Source organism: Pristiophorus japonicus, chromosome 6 (assembly GCF_044704955.1).
Source record: "Pristiophorus japonicus isolate sPriJap1 chromosome 6, sPriJap1.hap1, whole genome shotgun sequence".
NCBI lineage: Eukaryota > Metazoa > Chordata > Chondrichthyes > Pristiophoridae > Pristiophorus > Pristiophorus japonicus.
In genome coordinates this window covers 120,248,299-120,271,455 of record NC_091982.1, presented here as the reverse complement: position 1 = coordinate 120,271,455, position 23,157 = coordinate 120,248,299, and the positions used below count along the sequence as shown (strand labels likewise).

The following is a 23,157-nucleotide window of genomic DNA, read 5'->3' as shown; positions in this document are numbered from 1 at the left end:
AAAGTGCCCATATTTAGTTTAGGCTTACTACTTTCAGTATACAGATGCAAATTTGTGAATACAGTCTTCAATACTTATGCTCTTCTACCCAGTGATTAAATTTAGAAGTATAAAATCATGATTACTGTTGTATTTTTATTGTCAATTTCTTTAGTAACTGAGGGGCATTGTAAGTATAGAGATTTTTGTGACTGTGCTTCAGAATCTTCCTCGATAAATACAGCGCCTCTCTCCACAATCAATGGAAATGTGCGTTTTCCTGGGTCTCAACACAGACTCCATCAATCTATATTGTGTTTTAATCAGTACAGGGAGGAGATGATCTTGATATTTGTGACTGCTTAGCTGCCTTAACTAGGAAATTGAGTTTACTTGCAATGATATTTTTTTGCAAATGCTGCAGAAATGGGATTGTAGTTGACGATTTCCAGAACCTTAAATTTGTAAACATTCTGTAGTGTGTGCCGTGTAAATTCATCCAAAAGAATCTATTCTAGCTCCAGGTCTAATTTTTCAAATATTGGCTCGTGCTTCTAAAATTTTATTTGGCTGACGCAAGTTTTAGTGACTCTCATATGATTGGTAGCCAACCATCAGAACCAGGTTAGACAGTAGGCTTGGACATTGTTTTTAAATGCATTACTTTTTTAACTAACTTCAATTTGACAGTTAATGGTTTGATTAGTGTGGATGGAGAAGTAAGCAAATTTAAGCTTTTGACAGAAATTATCAGTTCTGTCATTTCAAAATGCTGAATTGGAAATGTGAAAACAATTTTAATATAATGGGGAGGACTAATGAATTTTTAATTGATTGGTTTCCACATATTTGACCACTTTCGAGTGTAATACGGAAAGCTCAATTTCAGAATGAAGATAGTTTGTTGCATTGGATGCCCTCTCTCCTTGAGGCAAATATCAATCTGGTTTAAGATTGGAAATTGAGATTCACCTTTTGAATAGATTGAGAAAAAATTTGATTTACCAATACTGTAACACTCCAGATTCCTGTTGGTATAATTTGATCTGTGGGAATGGGTAGTGCTGTATGGATGAAATGGAGCAGCTAATTAATTGCAGTAGGAAAACAGTTTGTAATCTGTTTTTAAAAATTCAACTGATCATATCACCGTATGAGAAATAAAATTGCGCATTATAATGAACTGATGGAGATTGCACTAAGACCTCAGCGCTTTGGAGCTCCCACGCAGCCGGCTAACCGGCTTTTAAATGGGAAACAATATACATCAATGATTTGGATGAAGGAATTGAGTGCAATATCTCTAAGTTTGCAGATGACACTAAACTGGGTGGCGGAGTGAGCTGTGAGGGGGATCTAAGAGGCTGCAAGGTGACTTGGACAGGGGTGAGTGGGCAAATGCATGGCAGATGCAGCATAATGTGGATAAATGTTACGTTATCCACTTTGGGGGCAAAAACACAGACAAAATATTATCTGAATGGTGGCAGATTAGGAAAAGGGGAGTGCAACGATACCTGGGTGTCATGGTTCATCAGTCATTGAAAGTCGGTATACAGGTACAGCAGGCAGTGAAGAAGGCAAATGGTATGTTGGCCTTCATAGCTAGGGGATTTGAGTATGGGAGCAGGGAGATCTTACTGTAGTTGTACAGGGCCTTGGTGAGGCCTCACCTGGAATATTGTGTTCAGTTTTGGTCTCCTAATCTGAGGAAGGACGTTCTTGCTATTGAGGGAGTGCAGCGAAGGTTCACCAGACTGATTCCTGGGATGGCTGGACTGACATATGAGGAGAGACTGGATCAACTGGGCCTTTATTCACTGGAGTTTAGAAAGATGAGAGGGGATCTCGTAGAAACATACAAGTTTCTGACGGGACAGGACAGGTTAGATGCTGGTAGATTTGCCCGATGTTGGGGAAGTCCAGAATCAGGGGAGACAGTCTTATGATCAGGGGTAGGCCATTTAGGACTGAGATGAGGAGAAACTTCTTCACTCAGAGTTGTTAACCTGTGGAATTCCCTGCCGCAGAGTGTTGTTGATGCCAGTTCATTGGATATATTCAAGAGGGAGTTAGATATGGCCCTTATGGCTTAGGGGATCAAGGGGTATGGAGAGAAAGCAGGAAAGGGTTACTGAGGGAATGATCAGCCATGATCTTATTGAATGGCGGTGCAGGCTCGAAGGGCCGAATGACCTCCTCCTGCACCTATTTTCTATGTTCTATGTTTCTAAACAACGTACAGCTGGTATTTTGAATGGGCCGCGCAGCCCCTTTTTGCACTCAATTTTTTTTTAAGGGAGTATTGACCATGACTATACGTTTCAGGTTTTGGCTTTTGAAGGATTTTCATAACATCCTTCTCATGTCCATTGACCCATGTCACCACCTTATCTGAAAAAATGGTGCAAAAGGTCTGTTAGTCTAACATCTGTTGTGGAGAAGCTGTTGGAATCTATAAGGACAGAGTGATTGAGCACTTTGAGAAACCTGATTTAGAGAGAGCCAGCATGGATTTGTGAAGGGTAAGTCATGTCTAACAAAATTAATTACATTTTTTGAGGAAGTAACTGAAGGATTTGACAAGGGAATGTATTTGATATAAACTTCCAGAAGGCATTCGACAAGGTTCCACATGATGGACTCTTGGCTAAAATTAAAGCTCATGGAATTGAAGGCAAATTATTGACCTGTTTAGCAGATTGGTTAGGTGGTAAAAAGACAGAATGTAGAGATAATGGGAATGTATTCTAATTGGCTGGGGCCTCAAGTAATCACTATTATCATCATAGGCAGTCCCTCGAAATCGAGTTCTCAGGTGGCTGTACAGTCCAATATGGGAATTACAGTCTCTGTCACAGGTGGGACAAACAGTGGTCGAAGGAAAGGGTGGGTTGGGAGTCTGGTTTGCTGCACGCTTCTTCCGCTGTCTACACTTGATTTCTGCGTGCTCTTGGTAACGAGTCTCTAGGTGCTCAACGCCCTCCCAGATGCTCTTCCTCCGCTTAGGGCGGTCTCGTGTTGGGCATGCGGACAGTGTGGCCCGCCCAACGGAGCGTGGTCAGTGCTTTGATGCTGGGGATGTTGGCCTGAGCAAGAACACAGACGTTGCATCTATCCTCTCAGTGGAATTGCAGGATCTTGCGGAGGTAGCGCTGGTGGTACTTCTCCAGTGCTTTGAGGTGCCTACTGTATATGGTCCACATCTCGGCTATGTAGGAGGGCGGGTATCACTACTGTCCTGTAGACCATAAGCTTGGTGCCAGAGTTGAGGTCCTGGTCTTCAAACACACACTTCCTCAGGCGATTGAATGCTGCGCTGGCACACTGGAGACGATGTTGGACCTCATCTTTGATGCCTGCACTTGCTTGATAGGTTCCAGTGGTCCTAGTTGTCCAAGGCCGCGTCGTGGATTTTGATGACCGGGAGGGGCAGTGCTGTGTGGCGTGGTCAGGTTGGTGGAGGACCTTTGTCTTATGGATGTTTAGTGTAAGGCCCATGCTTTCGTACGCCTCGGTGAAGATGTTGACGATGGCTTGGAATTCGACCTCTGTGCGCAGACGTAAGCGTCGTCCGCGTACTGTAGTTCGATGACAGAGGATGGGACGGTCTTGGATCTAGCCTGGAGGCGACGAAGGTTGAGCAGGTTCCCATTGGTTCTATAGTTTAGTTCCACTCCAGCGGGGAGCTTGTTGAGAATGAGATGGAGCATTATAGCGAGGAAGATCGAGCAGAGCATTGGTGCGATGACGCAGCCCTGTTTGACCCCGGTTCGGATGTGGATCCGTTGGTCAGGATCACGACGGCTTGCATGTTGTCATGGAGGACGTTCCCCACTGGACTAGGCTGACTCAACTGCTTCACCCAATCCCCGACGACGTCTGGTGAGCCTCCGACTAGCTCCGACCACAGGTTTGAGCCCTACCTACTCCCTCCGCTCTCACATTTGGGCCTCCCTCCCTCTGCTGACGTTTGGGCCACCCTCCCTCCCTCCCTCTGCCGACGTCCGGGCCACCCTCCCTCCCTCTGCCGACGTCCGGGCCACCCTCCCTCCATCGCTCTGCCGACGTCCGGGCCACCCACCCACCCTCCCTCCCTCCCTCTGCCGACGTCGGGGCCACCCTCCCTCCCTCTGCCGACGTCCGGGCCACCCACCCTCCCTCCCTCTGCCGACGTCCGGCCCTCCCTCCCTCCCTCCCTCCCTCCCCCGACGTCGCTACAGTTGTACAGGGCCTTGGTGAGGCCACACCTGGAGTATTGTGTACAGTTTTGGTCTCCTAACTTGAGGAAGGACATTCTTGCTATTGAGGGAGTGCAGCGAAGATTCATCAGAACTGATTCCCGGGATGGTGGGACTGACCTATCAAGAAAGACTGGATCAACTGGGCTTGTATTCACTGGAGTTCAGAAGAATGAGAAGGGACCTCATAGAAACGTTTAAAATTCTGACGGGTTTTGACAGGTTAGATGCAGGAAGAATGTTCCCAATGTTGGGGAAGTCCAGAACCAGGGGTCACAGTCTAAGGATAAGGGGTAAGCCATTTAGGACTGAGATGAGGAGAAACTTCTTCACCCAGAGAGTGGTGAACCTGTGGAATTCTCTACCACAGAAAGTAGTTGAGGCCAATTCACTAAATATATTCAAAAGGGAGTTAGATGAAGTCCTTACTACTCAGGGGATCAAGGGGTATGGCGAGAAAGCAGGAAGGGGGTACTGAAGTTTCATGTTCAGCCATGAACTCATTGAATGGCGGTGCAGGCTCGAAGGGCTGAATGGCCTACTCCTGCACCTATTTTCTATGTTTCTATATCCGGGCCACCCTCCCTCCCTCCCTCCCTCCGCCGGCGTCCGGGCCGCCCTCCCTCCGCCGGCGTCCGGGCCTGCCTCCCCCGACCTCCGGTCCTGCCTGCGCCTCTCCCTCCGCCGACGTCCGGGCCTGCCTTCCTCCCGCTGGCCCCACTCAACCATGGAGTCCATGGTGAGCACATGTTACGCACAATGGCTGTGACCACTCTGACCTCAGTATTAATGACTTGGATAACACGAGAGCCATATATCCAAGTTTGCAGATGACACACAGATTGGTGGTACAGTAAGCAGTGTAGACGGAAGCATAAAATTAAAGATACATTGATAGATTTAAGTAGGCGAAACTGTGGCAGATGGATTTAAATGCAGGTAAGTGTGAGGTCATCCATTTTGGACAAAAAAGGATAGATCAGAGCATTTTATAAATGGTGAAAAGCTAGGAACAGTGGTTGTCCAAAGATATTTAGGGGTCCATGTACACAGATCACTAAAATGTAGTAGTTAGGTACAGAATAATAATCAAAATGTCTAATAGAATATTTTAACTAGAGGGCTAGAATATAAAGGGGAGCAGGTTTTGCTACAGCTGTGCAAAACCCTGGCTAGACCACATCTGGAGTACTGTGTACCGCACCTTTTAGAAAGGATATATTGTCCTTGGAAGGAGTGTAGTGCAGATTTACCAGAATGTTACCCGAGCAGAGATTACATAAACTAGGCTTGTGTTTTCTGGAGTCGAGAATGTTAAGGGCTGATTTGATTTAGGATTTTAGGATTTTGAAAGGAATTGATGTTGGATGGAGAGAACTTTTTCCACTGATGGGGAGTCTAGGACAAGGGGACATAACCTTAAAATCAGAGCCAGGCCATTCAGGAGAAAAATTGGGAAACATTTTTCACTCAAGGGTAGCAGAAGTGTGGAACTCTCTCCCACAAAGTAGCAGATGCTGGCTCAAATAATTTTAAATCTGAGATTTTTTTTTTTTTGCTCGACAATGTTTTGAGGCTGGATGTAGTTAGATTACAGATCAGCCATGATCTCATTGAATGGCAGGACAGGCTTGAAGAGTTGAATGGCCGACTCCTGTTCCTATATAATCCTGAACGTGTTCACCACCAATTTCCTTGTTTTTAATCGTTTATTTTCTATTAATTTTAGCAGAGGTGGAACATCGAATATAATCACTGTATTTGTGCTGTGTAGTCCTGAAATCTGTTTTGGGAAATGTGCAGAACCCTCATTCCAAACATTAAATTATTTGCCACAGTTCCATTTCACTTCCAAGTAAATGAGAAATTGGATCCTGTACACTGCAGCGCATCGGCACAATGACCTTTCCAGAACTTCTGAATTATTTAATGTTTTTTTGGTAAAAACTAAACACATTGGTCCAGATACAAAGCTTTTATTTATGATTCACAATTTACCTGGTTGTTAACTTTTCTTATTTGAGAGCTTTTTAAATCCAATTTATAGGAAAGTGAAAAAGGGTCTGGAGAATCGACATCTGGTATTCCTGAAACTGAGGTGATAGGACCACAAAGACCAAGGTCAAACTCTGGACGTGAACTTACAGATGAGGTAAGGAATTCTCATCGTTTGTCTAGCAAAAATAAGTAATGTATCTTCTCTGTTTAAAATGTGACATGCCTTATGGATATTTAGATTGATAGGAATTAAAAAGATTAACCCTATAATTACTCTAATTTTCAATGCATTTTTATTGATTTCAAATATGTTGCATCCCCATCTCCAGATCAGATATTATATAACCTAGTGATCATTTAATGTTTTCCCATTTGATTTTTAAGGACCGACTTCAATGCAAATGTGTTGACCTCCAAAACTGTGTACAGAATGCATAGAACAAAAGTTCTGTATTTAATAGACTACTTAACAAACTGGAAACTATGGCTATTGCAGTAGTTACAAATTGTGGTATTGGGTGCTTATTAGTCACATTGATTGCCCAAGAGGGAAACAGTATATTGAAGGACAATGTCAAAAAATAATTCCCTTGACAGCATACTATCTGTGCTCATTGGTTTTTAAAAATACTTGGGTTTTTTTGCTAGTTTTCTCTCCAGTTTTCCTGAAGCACTAATGTTTCCACGGGTGTCCAGTTCCTGACTTCAGTCAGCCAATATCCAGTACCTAAACCATGTAGCCATTCATCTTAATTGAGACTAAATGATGAGTGTCTTCATATTGTTTGATGCTGCAGAACATCACAGCAAAGCCTTGTGCTGTAACTTTATATCCTCACATACACTATCCAACAGGACTTGTTAGATAGCAGTCAGGAGTGTGGCCCCTGGTCCAGAGATACTGAGGCCACTTGTAGCACCCTGGTTATGCAGAAATTGCGTTTTCTTGTTTCATTTTCTTCCCATCTCGCACAAAGCACACTTTTTTCTCTCCGCACTGAACTATGTACTTTTGAACATAGTTTAAAGGCAGTTGATCTACTTAAAAGTATCTTATGTCGTCCTGATGTTTTTCCTTCAGCACTCATTCACTTGGTAATACTGTGAAATAGGTCAGTGAATTGAATTATGTTAACAATTTGTTGGTATACTTAAAAAGATCTCCCTAATGTTACACAATTAATGTGAAGATATAATTTCACTATTGTTGGAAAAATTTAATCTCGTACATTGATTCATTTTTTGTTTTATAAAGTATGTGACACTTGAATAAATCTAAGGCAATCAATCATGTGGAAGTACAGTATATGGTTTCCATACGTCTAAGAGCACAATGCCACCATTTCACACCACATCACTTTCCTATATGATACTCCTCAGATTTTCTCCATTTTTTTTTCTTTTGGGTGGCCCTGTGTTTGGAAGGAAAAAAATCTAGCAGTAGCACTTTGGCTTGTTGGCACAGGTTTTGAGAGGCTTCAGAACATAAGAACATAATAGGAACAGGAGTAGGCCATACGGACCCTCGGGCCTGCTCCGCCATTCAATAAGATCATGGCTGATCTGATCATGGACTTTAGTTGCAATGCATATCAATTGCTAGTTTGGTTACACTAATTAATTGGAGAAAGCCCTTGCCATTTGCAGACCATCGGTAGCCACTACTTGTGCTTAGTAGCCGATCAGCATTTGATAGATTGAATCTGGTGTAAACTTCCAGAGGTCCAAGAAGTACAACTAGAGAAATTTATAGTACAGGAGGCGTTCAATCAGCCCATAGGTACTGTGCCAGCTTTTTGTCTTGGTGAATCTGATATTGCCTTAGTCCTATATTGCAATAACACTCAGTGGTATTGCCTTATGCAGCAAATCTTTTTATCTATCTTACTATGCACACTTTGTGTAAGGATAGATCTCGCCACCAAGCATATGTCTTATCTGAGTTAATGTTTTGAGCTTCATGTACCCTGCCTGGAAAATCCCTTGGTCTAAATTCTCCTTTGCTGGGTGAAGTTTATTGACTCGCTCTGCAGGTATTGGTACTCAAGAATGTAGCTCCTTCCTTTTCAACTTGATGCACATTTTGGATGATGCATTATGCAGCATAGTTGCCTTTTATTCAGAAAGACTGATTCTCATTTAAGGAAGTTAGAAATAGTTTGAGGAGTGATGCAATTACTCGAGTACAGAATGAAATTATTACACTTCTACTCCATCCTTTTCCCCATAATATCATCAGCCACTTTATTTGAAGGGCATTAATAAAATATTTTTTGTGTATCTCTCAAACTTACTGCATGTTCTTGTCAATTGATGTGCATTGTGCTCTAATTTGGTCCTTTCATGTCAAGAGGTCTGGTTATGTGCACTAGTCTTTAAAAGACTATTAAACTAACTACTTTCTTTACAAAAGGAAATTTTAGCAAGTGTGATGGTGAAGAATCTAGACACTGGGGAAGAGATCCCTCTGAATATGGCTGAAGAAAAACTTCCCAAAGGCCTTAACCCACTGACATTACACATCATGCGCCGAACCAAGGAGTATGTGAGGTATGCGACCAGTGCTAGTTACCCCCACCCCCCCCACACATTCCTAATATTGCATTTATTGTCCATTTAATCATGACATTTATTGTATACCAAGTGCAGGCTGACATGTTCTAATAGGGTTTATTTCTAGTTAAAATTTTATTCCATATTAAACTTGTGATGACTTTAGATACTGTTTAGCACATTAGCTACCTTTCTTTTGGCTGCAACTGTAAAAGTTTCTATATATTCAACAAAATAACAAAGAAATATAAAGCATCACATAACACGGCTGGCGAGGTTTCATTCTTACTACAAGTTAAACCTTATTAAAATTAAAATGGCAGTATACATTCTTTACCAAATTGACCAACTAAAAAGTACATTTTTCCCCATTTAGTCAGCATGGGCATAAAATGGGTTTTACTGCATTATACTTTAGTTCACATACAAAACAAGCAAAAGGTATTCCTAATTGTCTCTCGAGCAGTTTAATGTCTGTCCAGATGTAATTGACTCTATAACTTGTTCTTGCACTTGAACAGAATAACTGGCTCATTTCTTCAGTTGATGCTTAATATCAGTTGTCAGTAGAAATGCTTATGAACCTAGTATAAGAATCAACTTGTGATCTGATTATAAACTAGGTGAGTGTATTAATTGAACAGGAATTTAGACTAATGACTGCCTGTAAAACATCCATATGTTAACAAGTAGATGGCTTGCCATTGTAGTAATGATGCTGCACAGTCAGATGATGAAGAAAAGCTTCAACCAACTCAAACTGAGCAAGATGGCCACAAAATCAAACAGAAAACGTAAGTTACGTTTTTACTTCAATAATTCTACAATTTTTGCAGTGTTTCAAATAGTTTTGCTTAATAGGAAATATTTGCCAATACTTTTAAAGGAAGTGTTAGTGCTTATACTTTAATTTGTATTCTGTCATATAAATTGGAGTTTTATAGTTGTAATGGACATTTTTCTTTAATTCTAAGTTGTAAAGTAGCATAGCTTCATGAAAATAAAATCATATCTTGGCAAGTGAAGTGTTGAAATATAATGTTTATTCCCCTGCAACATAAAGTAAAATTAATCTAAATATACATTACCTCTGGCCAAGTTAGGTAGCATAATGCAAGAGCCTGTTCTACATCATCACTGAATACGAACAGCCTGTTCTCCACTGTGTGTGTACTAAAAAGAGCAAGGAATCCTTGAATTGCAGCACATTAATATGGCAGTAACGTGATCAGGACTAATTAAGAATTGGGCATATACATTTTATTCAAAATGCTCCTATTTTTTTTTAGAAGAAATTAAGTCCATATTTTGTCCATTTCTTGCCAACATTTGAGTATGGTCCCTTTGTCTTGCTTCTGGTCTGCTCCTGTTCATTGCAAGGAGTGTTCGGGAGTGGCTCTATTGCAAACCGCTCAGGGCATGTACTTCTAAATGGCCAGAGGGGCACTCCAGAACAACCCAACCCTTTGAAACTACGCTTTTGTTCATTGTATCTCCATGGGTGGCTCCAGAGCAAACCTCAGCCTGGTTTGAACTCTCACCCTCTGTGGTTTGCAGTGGCGCCATTGCAAGACTTCACGGAACGTTTACCATAATTCACTGCGGTGGGCTCGCAAGGAGGTAGACCTAACTAGTGAGTTTTCCTCATTACAGTAAAATGCCATGAAAATAAAAATGTATTCTCAAACTTAGTACATGAATAAAAGAAACTCCTCCATAGACTTTCCCTCCTCTTCAATAATACATAAATCATACCACCGCCAGGCTGCAGTTTTACAGCCACTTCAGTGTTGATGTCACCGGATTTACCATTGACGCAAAAGTGGCAAAATAACTCGGCAGTGAAGCTACGTAATGGGACATTTTCCAGGATGCTGTCTTGTAGCAGTTTGAATAACCTACCTTTTTGATCAAACTTTCAGTCACCCCTTTTGGCTCAGTCAATTTTTGTCTGATTGCTCTCCTGTAGTGCTTCTTGGGATGTTTACCACTGCTAAATATACTATGTAAATACAAGTTGTTGCATTCAAACGCATTTAAGAGGAGGCTTTATGCAAACATGAGACAAGGAATAAAGGGATATGGTAGCAGGGTGGTAAGATGTAATTACAGTTCAAGGAGGTTTGTGTTGAGTATAAGCACCAGCATAGAATTATGGAATCATAGAATGGTTACAGCATGGAGGAATGCCATTCGGTCCGTTGAGCCCGTGCCGGCTCTGCAAGAGCACCTCAGCTCGTCCCATAAACCTGCAAAATGCTTTCTTTCACGTACTTATCCAACTCCGTTTTGAAAGCCGTAATTGAGTCTGCCTCCACCACCTTTTCAGATAGTGTATTCCAGATCATAACCACTTGCTGTGTAATTTTTTTTTTCTTGTCACCTTTAGTTCTTTTGCCAATCACCTTAAATGTGTGTCCTCTGGTTCTCAACCATTTTGCCAATGGGGACAGTTTCTCTCTACTTTGTCCAGATCTCAAATGATTTTGAACACCTCTATCAAATCTTCTTTGCTCCAAGGAGAACAACCCCAGCTTCTGCAATCTATCCACGTAACTGAAGTCCCTCATCCCTGGAACCATTCTCGTAAATCTTTTCTGCACCCTCTCTAAGGCCTTCACATCCTTCCTGAAGTGCGATGCCCAGAATTGGACACACTACTCCAGCTGAGCCCGAACCAGTGTTCATCATTTCCACGCTTTTGTACTCTACACCTCTATTGATGAAGCCCAGGATTCCATAAGCTTTTGTAACCACTTTCTCGCCCTGCCCTGCCACCTTCAAACATTTGTGCACATATACCCCTTGGGGTCTCTGTTCATGCACCCCTTTAGGATTGTACCCTTTAATTTATATTTCCTGTCCTCATTCTTTCTACTAAAATGCTTCACTTCACACTTTTTTGCGTTAAATTTCATCTGTCACGTCTACGCCCATTCCACCAGTCTGTCTTATATTGTTTGAAGCCTATCACTATCCTCCCCACTGTTTACTACACTTCCAAGTTTTGTGCCATCTGCAAATTTTGAGATTGTGCCCTGTACACCCACATCCAAGTCATTAATATACATCAAGAAAAGCAGTGGTCCTAGTACCGATCCCTGGGGAACACCACTGTATACCTTCCCCCAGTCCGAAAAACAACCATTCACCACTACTCTGTTTCCTGTCACTGAGCCAATTCCGTATCCATGCTGCCACTGTCCCTTTTATTCTGTGGGCTTCAACTTTGTTGGCAAGCCTATTGTGTGGCACTTTGTCAAACGCCTTTTGGAAATCCATCAACCGTATTGCCATCATCAACCTCCTCTCTTACCTCGTCAAAAAACTCAAATCAAGTTGGTTAAACAAGATTTGCCTTTAATAAATCCGTGCTGGCTTTCCTTAATTAATCCACACTTGCCTAAGTGACAATTTTGTCCCTGATTATTGTTTCTAAAAGCTTCCCCACTACCGAGGTTAAACTGCCCTGTAGTTGCTGGGTTTATCTTGACACCCTTTTTTTGAACAAGGGTGTAACATTTGCAATTCTAGTCCTCTGGCACCACCCCTGTTTCTAAGGAGGATTGGAAGATGATGGCCAGTATCTCCGAGATTTCCTCCTTAACCTCCCTCAGCATCCTAGGATGCATCCCATCTGGTCCTGGTGACTTCTCAACTTTAAGTACAGACAGCCTTTCTAGTACCTCATCTTTAGCCATTCTTATCCCATCAGTATCTCCTCTACTTCCTCCTTTACTATGTCTATGGCAGCATCATCTTCCTTGGTAAAGACAGATACAAAGTACTCTCAGCCATGCCCTCTGCTTCCATGTGTAGTTGGGTCAAACAGCCAGTTTCTGTGCTCTAGATTGTATGCGATTTTATGTAATACATGTGGAGAGCTCTTTTTGGTAGGCTCCATGTTATCTGCTGCTATGCGCGGTTGATAGTATAACTTTGCTCTGCGCATACTCCACAGATGTGGCCTGAGTCCTGTAGCTGTTGTACTACTGCAACCTTAAATTTGACACTATGCAGTTCAGCTTTGTAACCATCTTGGTGTTCTCATTCTGTGTAAAACAGTATGCTTTGCTTTTGATATCAAACAGATCAAATCAAATTTATTTAGTTTATAGCTGCTACATTCTCTTAATCCTCCACTAGAAAGCAGTGGTCTGCCTGTGTGCAGTGGTGTTGGGCTACTTTTACTAAAAGTGCTTTATTTAGGTTACAGATCTCGCAGCTTCTGGGTAAATTTAGGTGTAACGTCATCCACACTCAGGATTCTGGAAAAATCTTACTCTGCTGTCCAAGCAGCAGTGAGAAGTTTCCTGGAGAGAAAGTGATTATTAAATTGCCAATCCACCAGATGCAAGCAAACAGCGGTTCTTTTCTATTCTCTCCTGTTTTTTTTCCTCTTGAGCACCTCCTACCCAAAACCATTAAAATTTAGGAGGTTTATCCTATGACATTCTTTGCAAACTTGCCATCTCTTAAATTGTAAGTGCATAACCAGATTTTAAAGGAATTGAAGGCCGTTTCAGTGCCCCAATTGAGGTATTGAGCCTGCTTCAAAGCACTACATCCATGGACTATCTTAACCTTTATTCATTTTTGCAGTTCAATATCAAAATTAAAACCTCACTTGTTTAACTGCTAGTTACATTTTGGACTGTTAGTCTCTGGACAGATAGTTCCTGAACATTATGGGGAGATCTGGAAGGCATATTTTTGTCTGATAAATGTCACTATTTTCCAGTAATCAACTGAAGAAATTTTTGGGTAAATCGGTGAAGAGAGCCAAGCACCTTGCTGAAGAGTATGGTGAAAAAGCTGTAAATAAAGTTAAGAGTGTCCGAGATGAAGGTAAGTTTAAAGTATTACTGCTTTGACCTTTTATTTAAGAGCTGATCAGGATTGTTGTCTTGTAATGTGCCTATTCAGCAGGGTAGGTTCCTGTCGCAATTATACTAATTAATTTGGGCTGTCCATCCTCTTGGTTGTCAGACAATGTATAGAAGTGGCCTGTAAGGGGTCATGGGAAGGACGAGTGAATTTAAAGAATGCTTATTGAACATGTCCATACACGCTTAGCCTTCGTAATTCAAAGTAGTACCATCACAGTCTTGAACAATACATCATCTCTGTTGAATGTGTTATTGCTGTAAAATTGTCAGTTGTTGCTATCTTTAGTGTTCCATATGGATCAAGATGATGCTTCCTCCAGTGATGACGAGGGGATGCCTTACACAAGACCTGTTAAGTTTAAAGCAGCGCATGGCTTCAAAGGGCCTTATGACTTTGATCAAATTAAAGTGGTTCAGGATCTAAGTGGAGAACACATGGTGAGTTTTTTTAAAACTGTTTTTATATGTGACATGATGCACAGGCAGCATTACTTTGCTAGTTGCTCTTTACTAATGACGGTAGCTCCTGCATACTAATGTGTTTTTGTTATGTGCACCATTCCACAACCAAATGGGCAGATATCAGAAAGCTCCCAGGCTTGTTTGAATACTGTTTTGTATCCAAGACCAGGAATTATATGAACGCAGCCAGACTTAATTTTTGTTTATACACCTTTGCTCTCCATACACGCAACTGGCAGTGTAGGCCAAATTAGGAGTTAAGTGAGCATGATAAAATTCTGCCACTCAGTACGGCAGCTTCGTACATTAAAGCACGCCAGCATCTGGTTACCTGCATACTTAAACTGCATGCAAATAGGATAACTTGCACTGAATAGCAATGTAAATTTCTCAATGCCAATTATTATGTAACTCGTGCTGAGACATCCTTTTCATTGGAGATATGAGAGGGAAGCTTATGTCCTATACCGACAGCTAAATACTATAGAATCTTTGGAAGGATATAGAAAGCTGAGATAAAATTAAAAAGGATATTAGGAATGCTAAGAGAGAGCATGACAAATTCTTGGCTAGTAAAATTAAAGAAAATCGAAGATGTTCTATAAATATATTAAGAACAAGAGGGTAATTAAAGAAAGGGTAGGGCCTATTGGAGACCATGAGGGTAATCTTTGTGTGGAGGCAGAAGATGTTGGTATGGTTCTTAATGAATACTTTGCATCTGTTTTCACAAAGGAAAGGAACAATGTAGATACTGCTATCAAGGAGGAATGTGAAATTTTGGATGAAAAACAGTGAGCGAGGAGGTATTAAGGGGTTTAGCAGGTTTGAAATTAGATAAGTCCCCGGTCCCGGAGCGAAGTAAAAGGAGATAGCCGAGGCCTTCACCATCATTTTCCAGTCCTCTTTGGATTTGTGCATGGTGCCGGAGAACTGCTAATGTGGTACCCTTGTTTAAGAAGGGAGAAAGAGATAGGCCGAGTAATTACAGGCCTGTCTGCCTAACCTCAGTGGTGGAAAATTATTGGAAAAAATCCTGAAGGACAGGATAAATCTACATTTGGAAAGGCAAAGGATTAATTAGGGACAGTCAGCACGGATTTGTTAAGGGAAGATCGTGTTTGACTAACCTGATTGAATTTTTTGAGGCGGTAACCAAGAGGGTCGATGAGGATAATGTGTACGATGTGGTATATCTGGACTTTAGCAGGGCTTTTGATAAAGTCCCACATGGTAGACTGGTCATGAAGGTTCAAGCCCATGGGATCCAGGGCAAAGTGGCAAGTTGGATCCAAAAATGGCTTTGAGGTAGGAAGCAAAGGGTAATGGTTGATTTTTTTTGTGACTGGAAGGATGTTTCTGATGGGGTTCTGCAGGGCTCAGTACTGGGTCCCTTGATTTTTGTGGTATCAATGATTTAGATTTGAATATAGGGAGTATGATTAAGAAATTTGCAGATGACAGTAAAATTGGCTGTGTGGTTGATAATGAAGAGGAAATAAATGGACTGCAGGAGGATACCAATCTACTGGTCAGGTGGGCAGAGCAGTGGCAAATGGAATTTAATTCATAGAAGTATGAGGTAATGCACTTTGGGAGGGCTAATAAGGAAAGGGTATACACATTAAGCGGTAAGCCACTTAAGTATAGATGAACAAAGGGACCTTGGAGTGCTTGTCCCACAGATCCCTGAAAATAGCAGGCCAGGTGGTTAAGAAGGCATACGGAATGCTTGCCTTTATTGTCCGAGGCATAGAATACAAGAGCAGGAAAGTTATGCTTAAATTGTATAATACTCTGGTTCGGCCACATCTCGAGTACTGTGTGCAGTTCTGGTCTCCGTATTATAGGAAGGACGTGATTGCCCTAAAGAGGGTGCAGAGGAGATTTACTAGGATGCTGCCTGGAATGGAGAATCTTGGCTATGAAGACAGATTGGATAGGCTGCGTTTGTTCTCATTGGAACAGAGGGGGCTGAGAGGAAACCTCATTGAGGTGTACAAAATGTTGAGGGGCCTGGATATAGTGGCTAGCAAGGGCCTATTTCCATTGGTGGAAGGGTCAATTACGAGGGGGCATAGTTTTAGGGTGGTTGATGGAAGGTTTAGAGGGGGGCTTCACGCAGAGGGTCGTGGGGGGTCTGAATCTCACTGCCTGGAAGGGTGGTAGATGCAGAAACCCTCACCACATTTAAAAGGTGCTTGGATTGTCATTTGAAGTGCTGTAACCTGCAGGGTTACGGATCTAGAGCTGGTAATTGGGATTAGACTGGATAACCTCTTGGCTGGCGCAGATACGATGGTAAGTACTGCAGCGAATTTAACACGGCCAGGGTGATCGCCTGGATGGGCCAGAGAGGAATTTTCCGAGATTCTTTTCTCCCTAAATTGGCCTGGGTTTTTATCTGGTTTTTGCCTCTCCCAGGAGATCACATGGCTCCGGTTGGGGTGCAATGTAGAATGTTTGTGTAAGGGGTGTCGCATTTGTGTGGGGCGGACTGGTTGTGCTGGGTGCTCTTTGTTCATTGTTCATAGGTTGATAGGTAGGTAACGTTCAGGGCTGCTGAACAAGGGCTCTTTGCCGACCGGCGCGGCCACAATGGGCCGAAATTACCAAAAAAAAGTACAACTTACTACTGTTGAACTGTCCAAATCCCTTGTGTTATGCTGTAAATTTCTATGTTTCTATATGTTAATGACCTTTTACGAATTGGCTTTATAGGGAGTACTGCACATGGGAGGTACTTGTTGCTCCACATCCTCTACAATAGTCCCATGGCTTTTTTTGAAACCTCAGTTGTGTAGTCAATACATAGCCATGGTAATAGTTCAGTTATTTGTTTAGAACATATGCTAGTGGCCTGATTGATGAAATCTACAGTCTCTTCTCCCCCATATACTACAGTATAAACATGTCAAATCTGGAGATTCCAAAACATATAAAAAAATTCCAGAAGAGGAGATCGGAAGGGGGAGAAAAGGCTAATAATATAATCAACTTCTCTATGTAATTCTAATTGTTCCATTTTTGTTATTTTTTTTTAAAGATGCAATGTTCTATAAAATTGTGTATGCAAGGCACAACTTTATTGAGACTTTGGGAAGTATTCCTAGGGCTGTGAATTGTACACTAATCTGAATGATATTTTGCTGGTAAACTTTTGTAATGATCAAACTAATTGTGTGTAATTTTTGTAACTACAAAAAAAAGTACAACTTGCTACTGTTCAGAGCTGTCCCCATCCCTTGTGCTGTGAGAAATGTAATTTTCTAAGCTCTGATAGCATTATTTATAAGTGTGGCTAACTTACCAAAACACAATTAGTAAAATGTTGCTATCAAAACATTGTCGTCCCAGTAGTTTTCTGCTAGTTATTGAATTGCTAGCCACATTACTGGTGATGGAGTATTGCAAAAAAAGTTGGTTCATAAACAGAAACTCACTACCTTATCATGCTCTAAAAGGCAAGGAAACATTTTTGAATGCTATGTATTAAAGGAGATATGGTGAAATAATGAATTTTTGTTTTTAGGGGGCTGTGTGGACAATGAAATTTTCACACTGTGGCCGTTTACTTGCAACAGCTGGTCAAGATAATGTTGTACGAATATGGGTTTTAAAAAATGCCTGGGACTACTTCAACAATATGAGAATGAAATACAACACTGAAGGTAATCTTTTTCCCAAAATGAGGCATTCGTGGGCTGGCGGCGAAACTGGTTAGTGCACTAGGGGAGTTCCAATTTGAACTAGCCTGCGTACACATTTGTACTCTGTTCCCTAGATAATTTGGTAATCAACAGGGAGAAAACATTGTCAGGGTTCTCTATCCCTAATTCCAACTCCCTAATCTTGATTGTCAATGGCCCTTCAAATGCCTTGATGTTGACAGTAATGAAATGAAGGTTAAATGAATAATCAGGGACTGAATGGTGAAACTTGCCAGTCACTTTGAATTTTAGAAAGAACAAACTTGCATTTATCGACTCTGGACCAATGAAGTACCTCTTAGAAACATAGAAACAAGGTGCAGGAGTAGGCCATTCAGCCCCTCGAGCCTGCACCACCATTCAATAAGATCATGGCTGATCATTCCCTCAGTACCCCTTTCTTGCTTTCTCTCCATACCCCTTGATGCCTTTAGCTGTAAGGGCCATATCTAGCTCCCTCTTGAATATATCCAATGAACTGGCATCAACAACTCTGCGGTAGGGAATTCCACAGGTTAACAACTCTGAGTGAAGAAGTTTCTCCTCATCTCAGTCCTAAATGGCCTACCCCTTACCCCAAGACTCTGTCCCCTGGTTCTGGACTTCCCCATCATCGGGAACATTCTTCCCGCATCTAATCTGTCCAGTTCCGTCAGAATCTTGTAAGTTTCTATGAGATCCCCTCTCATCCTTCTAAACTCCAGTGTATAAAGGCCCAGTTGATCCAGTCTCCTCATGTCAGTCCTGCCATCCCAGGAATCAGTCTGGTGAACCTTCGCTGCACCCCCTCAACAGCAAGAATGTCCTTCCGCAGATTAGGAGACCAAAACTGAAAACAATATTCCAAGTGAGACCTCACCAAGGCCCTGTACAATTGCAGTAAGACCTCCCTGCTCCTATACTCAAATCCCCTAGCTATGAAGGCCTGCTATACCTGCATGCCAACCTTCAATGACTGATGAACCATGACACCCAGGTCTCGTTGCACCTCCCTCTTTCCTAATCTGCCGCCATTCAGATAATATTCTGCCTTTGTGTTTTTGCAGCCAAAGTGGATAACCTCACATTTATCCCCATTATACTGCATCTTGAAGTGTAATCACTGTTGTCCAGGTAATTTGTAATTGGAAAAGCCTGTTTGTGTCCTGATCTTGTTGGCTATGAAAGAAGGTCCTTACAGAGAAGTTGTTACTTTATTAATGTTTCGAACACACCAATTATTTTTGAAAAAGGACATTGAATTTGCTGTTCAATCAAATGTCTTTGCGCCAGCTAATTTCGAGGAAGAAATCTTTTAGTTTGTGCTGGGTTTTTTGAAGCCAGCAGAATCCGAAAACTGAACCTGTATGGTCTGCATTATACAGAAAACTCAGTTCATTGACTCCGATCCCACGCAGCAGGCAAAGGAAACCGGGGGCAGTCTTTGTGCTGGAGTGCAAGCGGTCTGGGAGTGTAGGCAAGGTGGAGCCAGGTTTTTAGCTACGGATTTGGGAAAAGCAGCGTCTACAACTTTTTCAGTGACCACTCAGGCCAAGGTGATTTTCATTTGGTTTCCTGGTCATTGTGGAGTTCATATGGATTCATTGTTATAGCTGGAGTATTCTGAAAGAATTGTGGATTGAGGGGGAAAAAAACCATGTCTTTGTGTGGTTTGATAGTTTATTGCTTCAAAAGAGATTGACATTTTGTTCTTCAGTTACTCCCTGGTTAACAATATTTTAACTTCATTAAGGTCGTGTGTCACCATCCCCTTCACAAGAAAGCTTGAGCTCTTCAAAATCTGACACCGACACGGTATGTATAACATAGAAATACTACACATTGTTGGCAAAATTAACATGGGGGATGCTGGTGAAATTGGTCTTCAATGGTAGCACCCGATTGATAAAATCGGGCAGGGTGTAAAACAGGCTGCCAATTTACTGTCACCCATTTTGCACAAGTGCCAAAGACCAATTTAACCCCCGTTTTGTGTTAAAGCAGTCAGCATCATGGAAGTAAACTAACTTGGAGCTATGTTTTATCAAGCTCTCGGAGAACATTTCTGGTTAAAGAGAATCCGTGCAGTGATGCTCCTACCTATTGTACCATGGCTAATTTAAATAGTAGAGAGGCTGCAGCTTTATGATCCTACCAAGCTGCAGTCTGGCGCTTAGTTTCAATCAGTGCAGTGACCATTGGACGCTAGGCTCAATGTTGCATCTGTTACTCCATCTGACTTGATATTACAGCATTGATTTGTTAATTTTAATTTAAGTATTTTTTAAAAACTGGTATAAAATTATCCACTAAAGTGATTTGTTTTACTTTTCGAGCAGTGATTCACTAATGTAGGTAATAATGCGAGAGGAATGTAAATTTGTAAGTGAAATTACAATATTGCACACGAATATTAATGTCCTTTTAAAACATTAGTCAACAAAATCTGAATGTGTGGTATTTAGAAGAGCTTGCTTTCTAAAAATCAAACTAAACTTTCATTTTCTTTGCTCTGGTTTCTCAGGCATACAGCGGAACAGAAGAGTCTGATCCTGAAGACAAAAATGCACCATTTAGGCAGCACCCATTTTGTAAATACAAGGGGCATACTGCTGATCTTCTGGACCTTTCATGGTCAAAGGTAGAGGAATAGTCCACATCTACACTATTCATATATATAAGGAGGACGAGACCGGGGAATTAGTAATGGGGAACATGGAGATGGCAGAAGCTCTGAACAAATATTTTCTATGTCTTTACGGTAGAGGACACTAATAATATTTCAACAGGAGTGTCAAGGGGCTATAGGGGGGGAGAAACTTAACACAATCACAATCGCTAAGGAGGTGGTACTCGGTAGGATGATGGGACTAAAGGCAGATAAATCTGGACCTGATGGCTTGCATCCTAGGGTCTTAAAAGAAGTAGCGGCAGGGATTGTGGATGCATTGGTTGTAATTTACCACAATTCCCTGGATTCTAGGGAGGTCCCAACAGATTGGAAAACTGCAAATGTAACACCCCTATTTAAAAAAGGAGGCAGACAAAAAGCAGGAAACTATAGACCAGTTAGCCTAACATCTGTGGTTGGGAAAATATTGGAGTCCATTATTAAAGAAGCAGTAGGAAAAGCAAAATTCGGTCAGGCAGAGTCGTCATGGATTTATGAAGGGAAGTCATGTTTGACAGATTTGCTGGAATTCTTTAAGGATGTAACGAACAGGGTGGATAAAGGGAACCAGTGAATGTGGTGTATTTGGACTTCCAGAAGGCATTTGACAAGGTGCCACAAAAGGTTACTGTACAAGATAAAAGTTCATGGGGTTGGAGGTAATATATTAGCATGGATAGAGGATTGGCTAATAAACAGAGAGTCGGGATAAATGGTTCATTCTCTGGTTGGCAATCAGTAACTAGTGGGGTGCTGCAGGGATCAGTGCTGGGACCCCAACTATTTACAATCTATATTAACGACTTGGCTACGTTACACTTGGTCCCTTCTTCCAAGTTTGCTCACAATACAAAGATGGGAGGAAAAGCAATGTGTGAAGAGGACACACACAATCTGCAAAAGGACATAGACAGGCTAAGTGAGTGGGCAAAAATTTGGCAGATGGAGTATAATGTTGAAAAGTGTGAGGTCATGCACTTTGGCAGAAAAAAAATTAAAGAACAAGTTGATATTTAAATGGAGAAAGATTGCAAAATGCTGCAGTACAGCAGGACCTGGGGGTACTTGTGCATGAAACACAAAAGGTTAGTATGCAGGGACAGCAAGTGATCAGGAAGGCCAATGGAATATTGGCCTTTATTGCAAAGGGGACGGAGTATAAAAGCAGTGAAGTCTTCCTACAGCTGTACAGGGTATTAGTGAGGCCACACCTAGAATATTGCGTGCAGTTTTGGTTTCCATATTTTTGAAAGGATATACTTGCTTTGGAGGCAGTTCAGAGAAGGTTCACTAGGTTGATTCTGGAGATGAGGGGGTTGACTTATGAGGAAAGGTTGAGTAGGTTGGGCCTCTACTCATTGGAATTCAGAAAAATGAGAGGTGATCTTATCGAAACATATAAGATTATGAGGGGGCTTGACAAGGTGGATGTAGAGAGGATGTTTCCACTGAAGGAGGAGACTAGAACTAGAGAGCATAATCTTAGAATAAGGGGCCGCCCATTTAAAACTGAGATGAGGAGAAATTTCTTCTGAGGGTTGTGGGTCTGTGGAATTCGCTGTCTCAGAGCTGTGGAAGCTGGGGCATTGAATAAATTTAAGACATAAATAAGAGGTAATGGGGAGCGGAGCTGAGTCCATGATCGGATCAGCCATGATCGTATTAAATAGCGGAGCAGGCTCGAGGTGCCGTATGGCCTACTCCTCCTATTATGTTCTTATAAAGTTTTGCATAAACACTTATCTGAGGGAAGTGAATCTGTGTGTAGGATATCATCTGGGGCACATCTAAAACGTAGAAAAAAAATACCCCAAGGCACTTGAGGCGCGAAGAAAAAAGTGGACACGAGACAAAAAAGCTTGGTTGAAGTAGTGGGTTTTAAGGAGGTCTTTCAAGGAGGAGAGAGAGAGGTGGTGGGGTTTAGGGAAAGAATTCGAGAATGTGGCTGAAGGTATTGCTGCCAAAAGTAGGTAGAGGGGAGTGGGATTACACAAAAGCCTGGAGTCAGAGAAGCGAGAGTTCGGGAGAGCCTGTTGGGCTCGGGGAGGTTCCAAGAGATGAGGAGTGAGGTCATGAAGGGATTAAATGAGAACGAGAATTTTAAACTGTATGCATTGGGGAAGATGGGGAACTAATGTAGGTCAGCAAGCACAAGGTGCAGGATAGCAAAGATTTGGATGAGCTGAATTTTATAGAGAATGGAGGACCGACTGGGGGAATTGGAAAAGTCTAATCTGAAGGCAGTAAAGGCATGGGTGAGGGCATCAGCAACAGCTCGCTTGAAGAAGGGGTGGAGGAAAACAATGTTCTGGAGGTTGAAGTAGTTGGTCTTTGTGATGGAGAGGATATGGGATTGGAAACTCAGCTCTGTCAAATAGGATGCCATGTTTGCAAACAATCTGGTTCAGCCCGAGACAATGGTCTGGGAAGGGATGGGATTGGTGGCAAAGCTGCAGAGTTTCTGGGAGAGACTGAATAATGGTGGCTTCAGTCTTCCCAAGTTTGTGGCTCACCCGAGACTAGATGTCTGACTTGCTGTCTGACAACATGGGAAGTGGTGGAGAGAGGCGATGGAGATGTACAGCTGGGTGTCATCAGCTTACACAGCTCTCCCCATGTCATGTCTATGGGTGAAATAGATATGCGGCAGCATGCAGATGAGGAAAAGGAGGAAG

The 23,157-nt window shown here is 42.0% G+C and overlaps 1 protein-coding gene across 1 annotated transcript in view; it reads left to right on the top strand.

Moving 5' to 3' along the window:
- wdr44 (WD repeat domain 44) overlaps positions 1-23,157 on the top strand; it is a 116,118-nt gene that overhangs the window by 71,905 nt on the left and 21,056 nt on the right. Inside the window, exons 6-13 of the mRNA XM_070883157.1 lie at positions 6,268-6,372; positions 8,632-8,768; positions 9,482-9,565; positions 13,513-13,619; positions 13,947-14,098; positions 17,655-17,793; positions 19,565-19,626; positions 20,336-20,452. Of these exons, the coding sequence (XP_070739258.1) occupies positions 6,268-6,372; positions 8,632-8,768; positions 9,482-9,565; positions 13,513-13,619; positions 13,947-14,098; positions 17,655-17,793; positions 19,565-19,626; positions 20,336-20,452 (903 nt within the window). The remainder of the gene's footprint in view (positions 1-6,267; positions 6,373-8,631; positions 8,769-9,481; positions 9,566-13,512; positions 13,620-13,946; positions 14,099-17,654; positions 17,794-19,564; positions 19,627-20,335; positions 20,453-23,157) is intronic.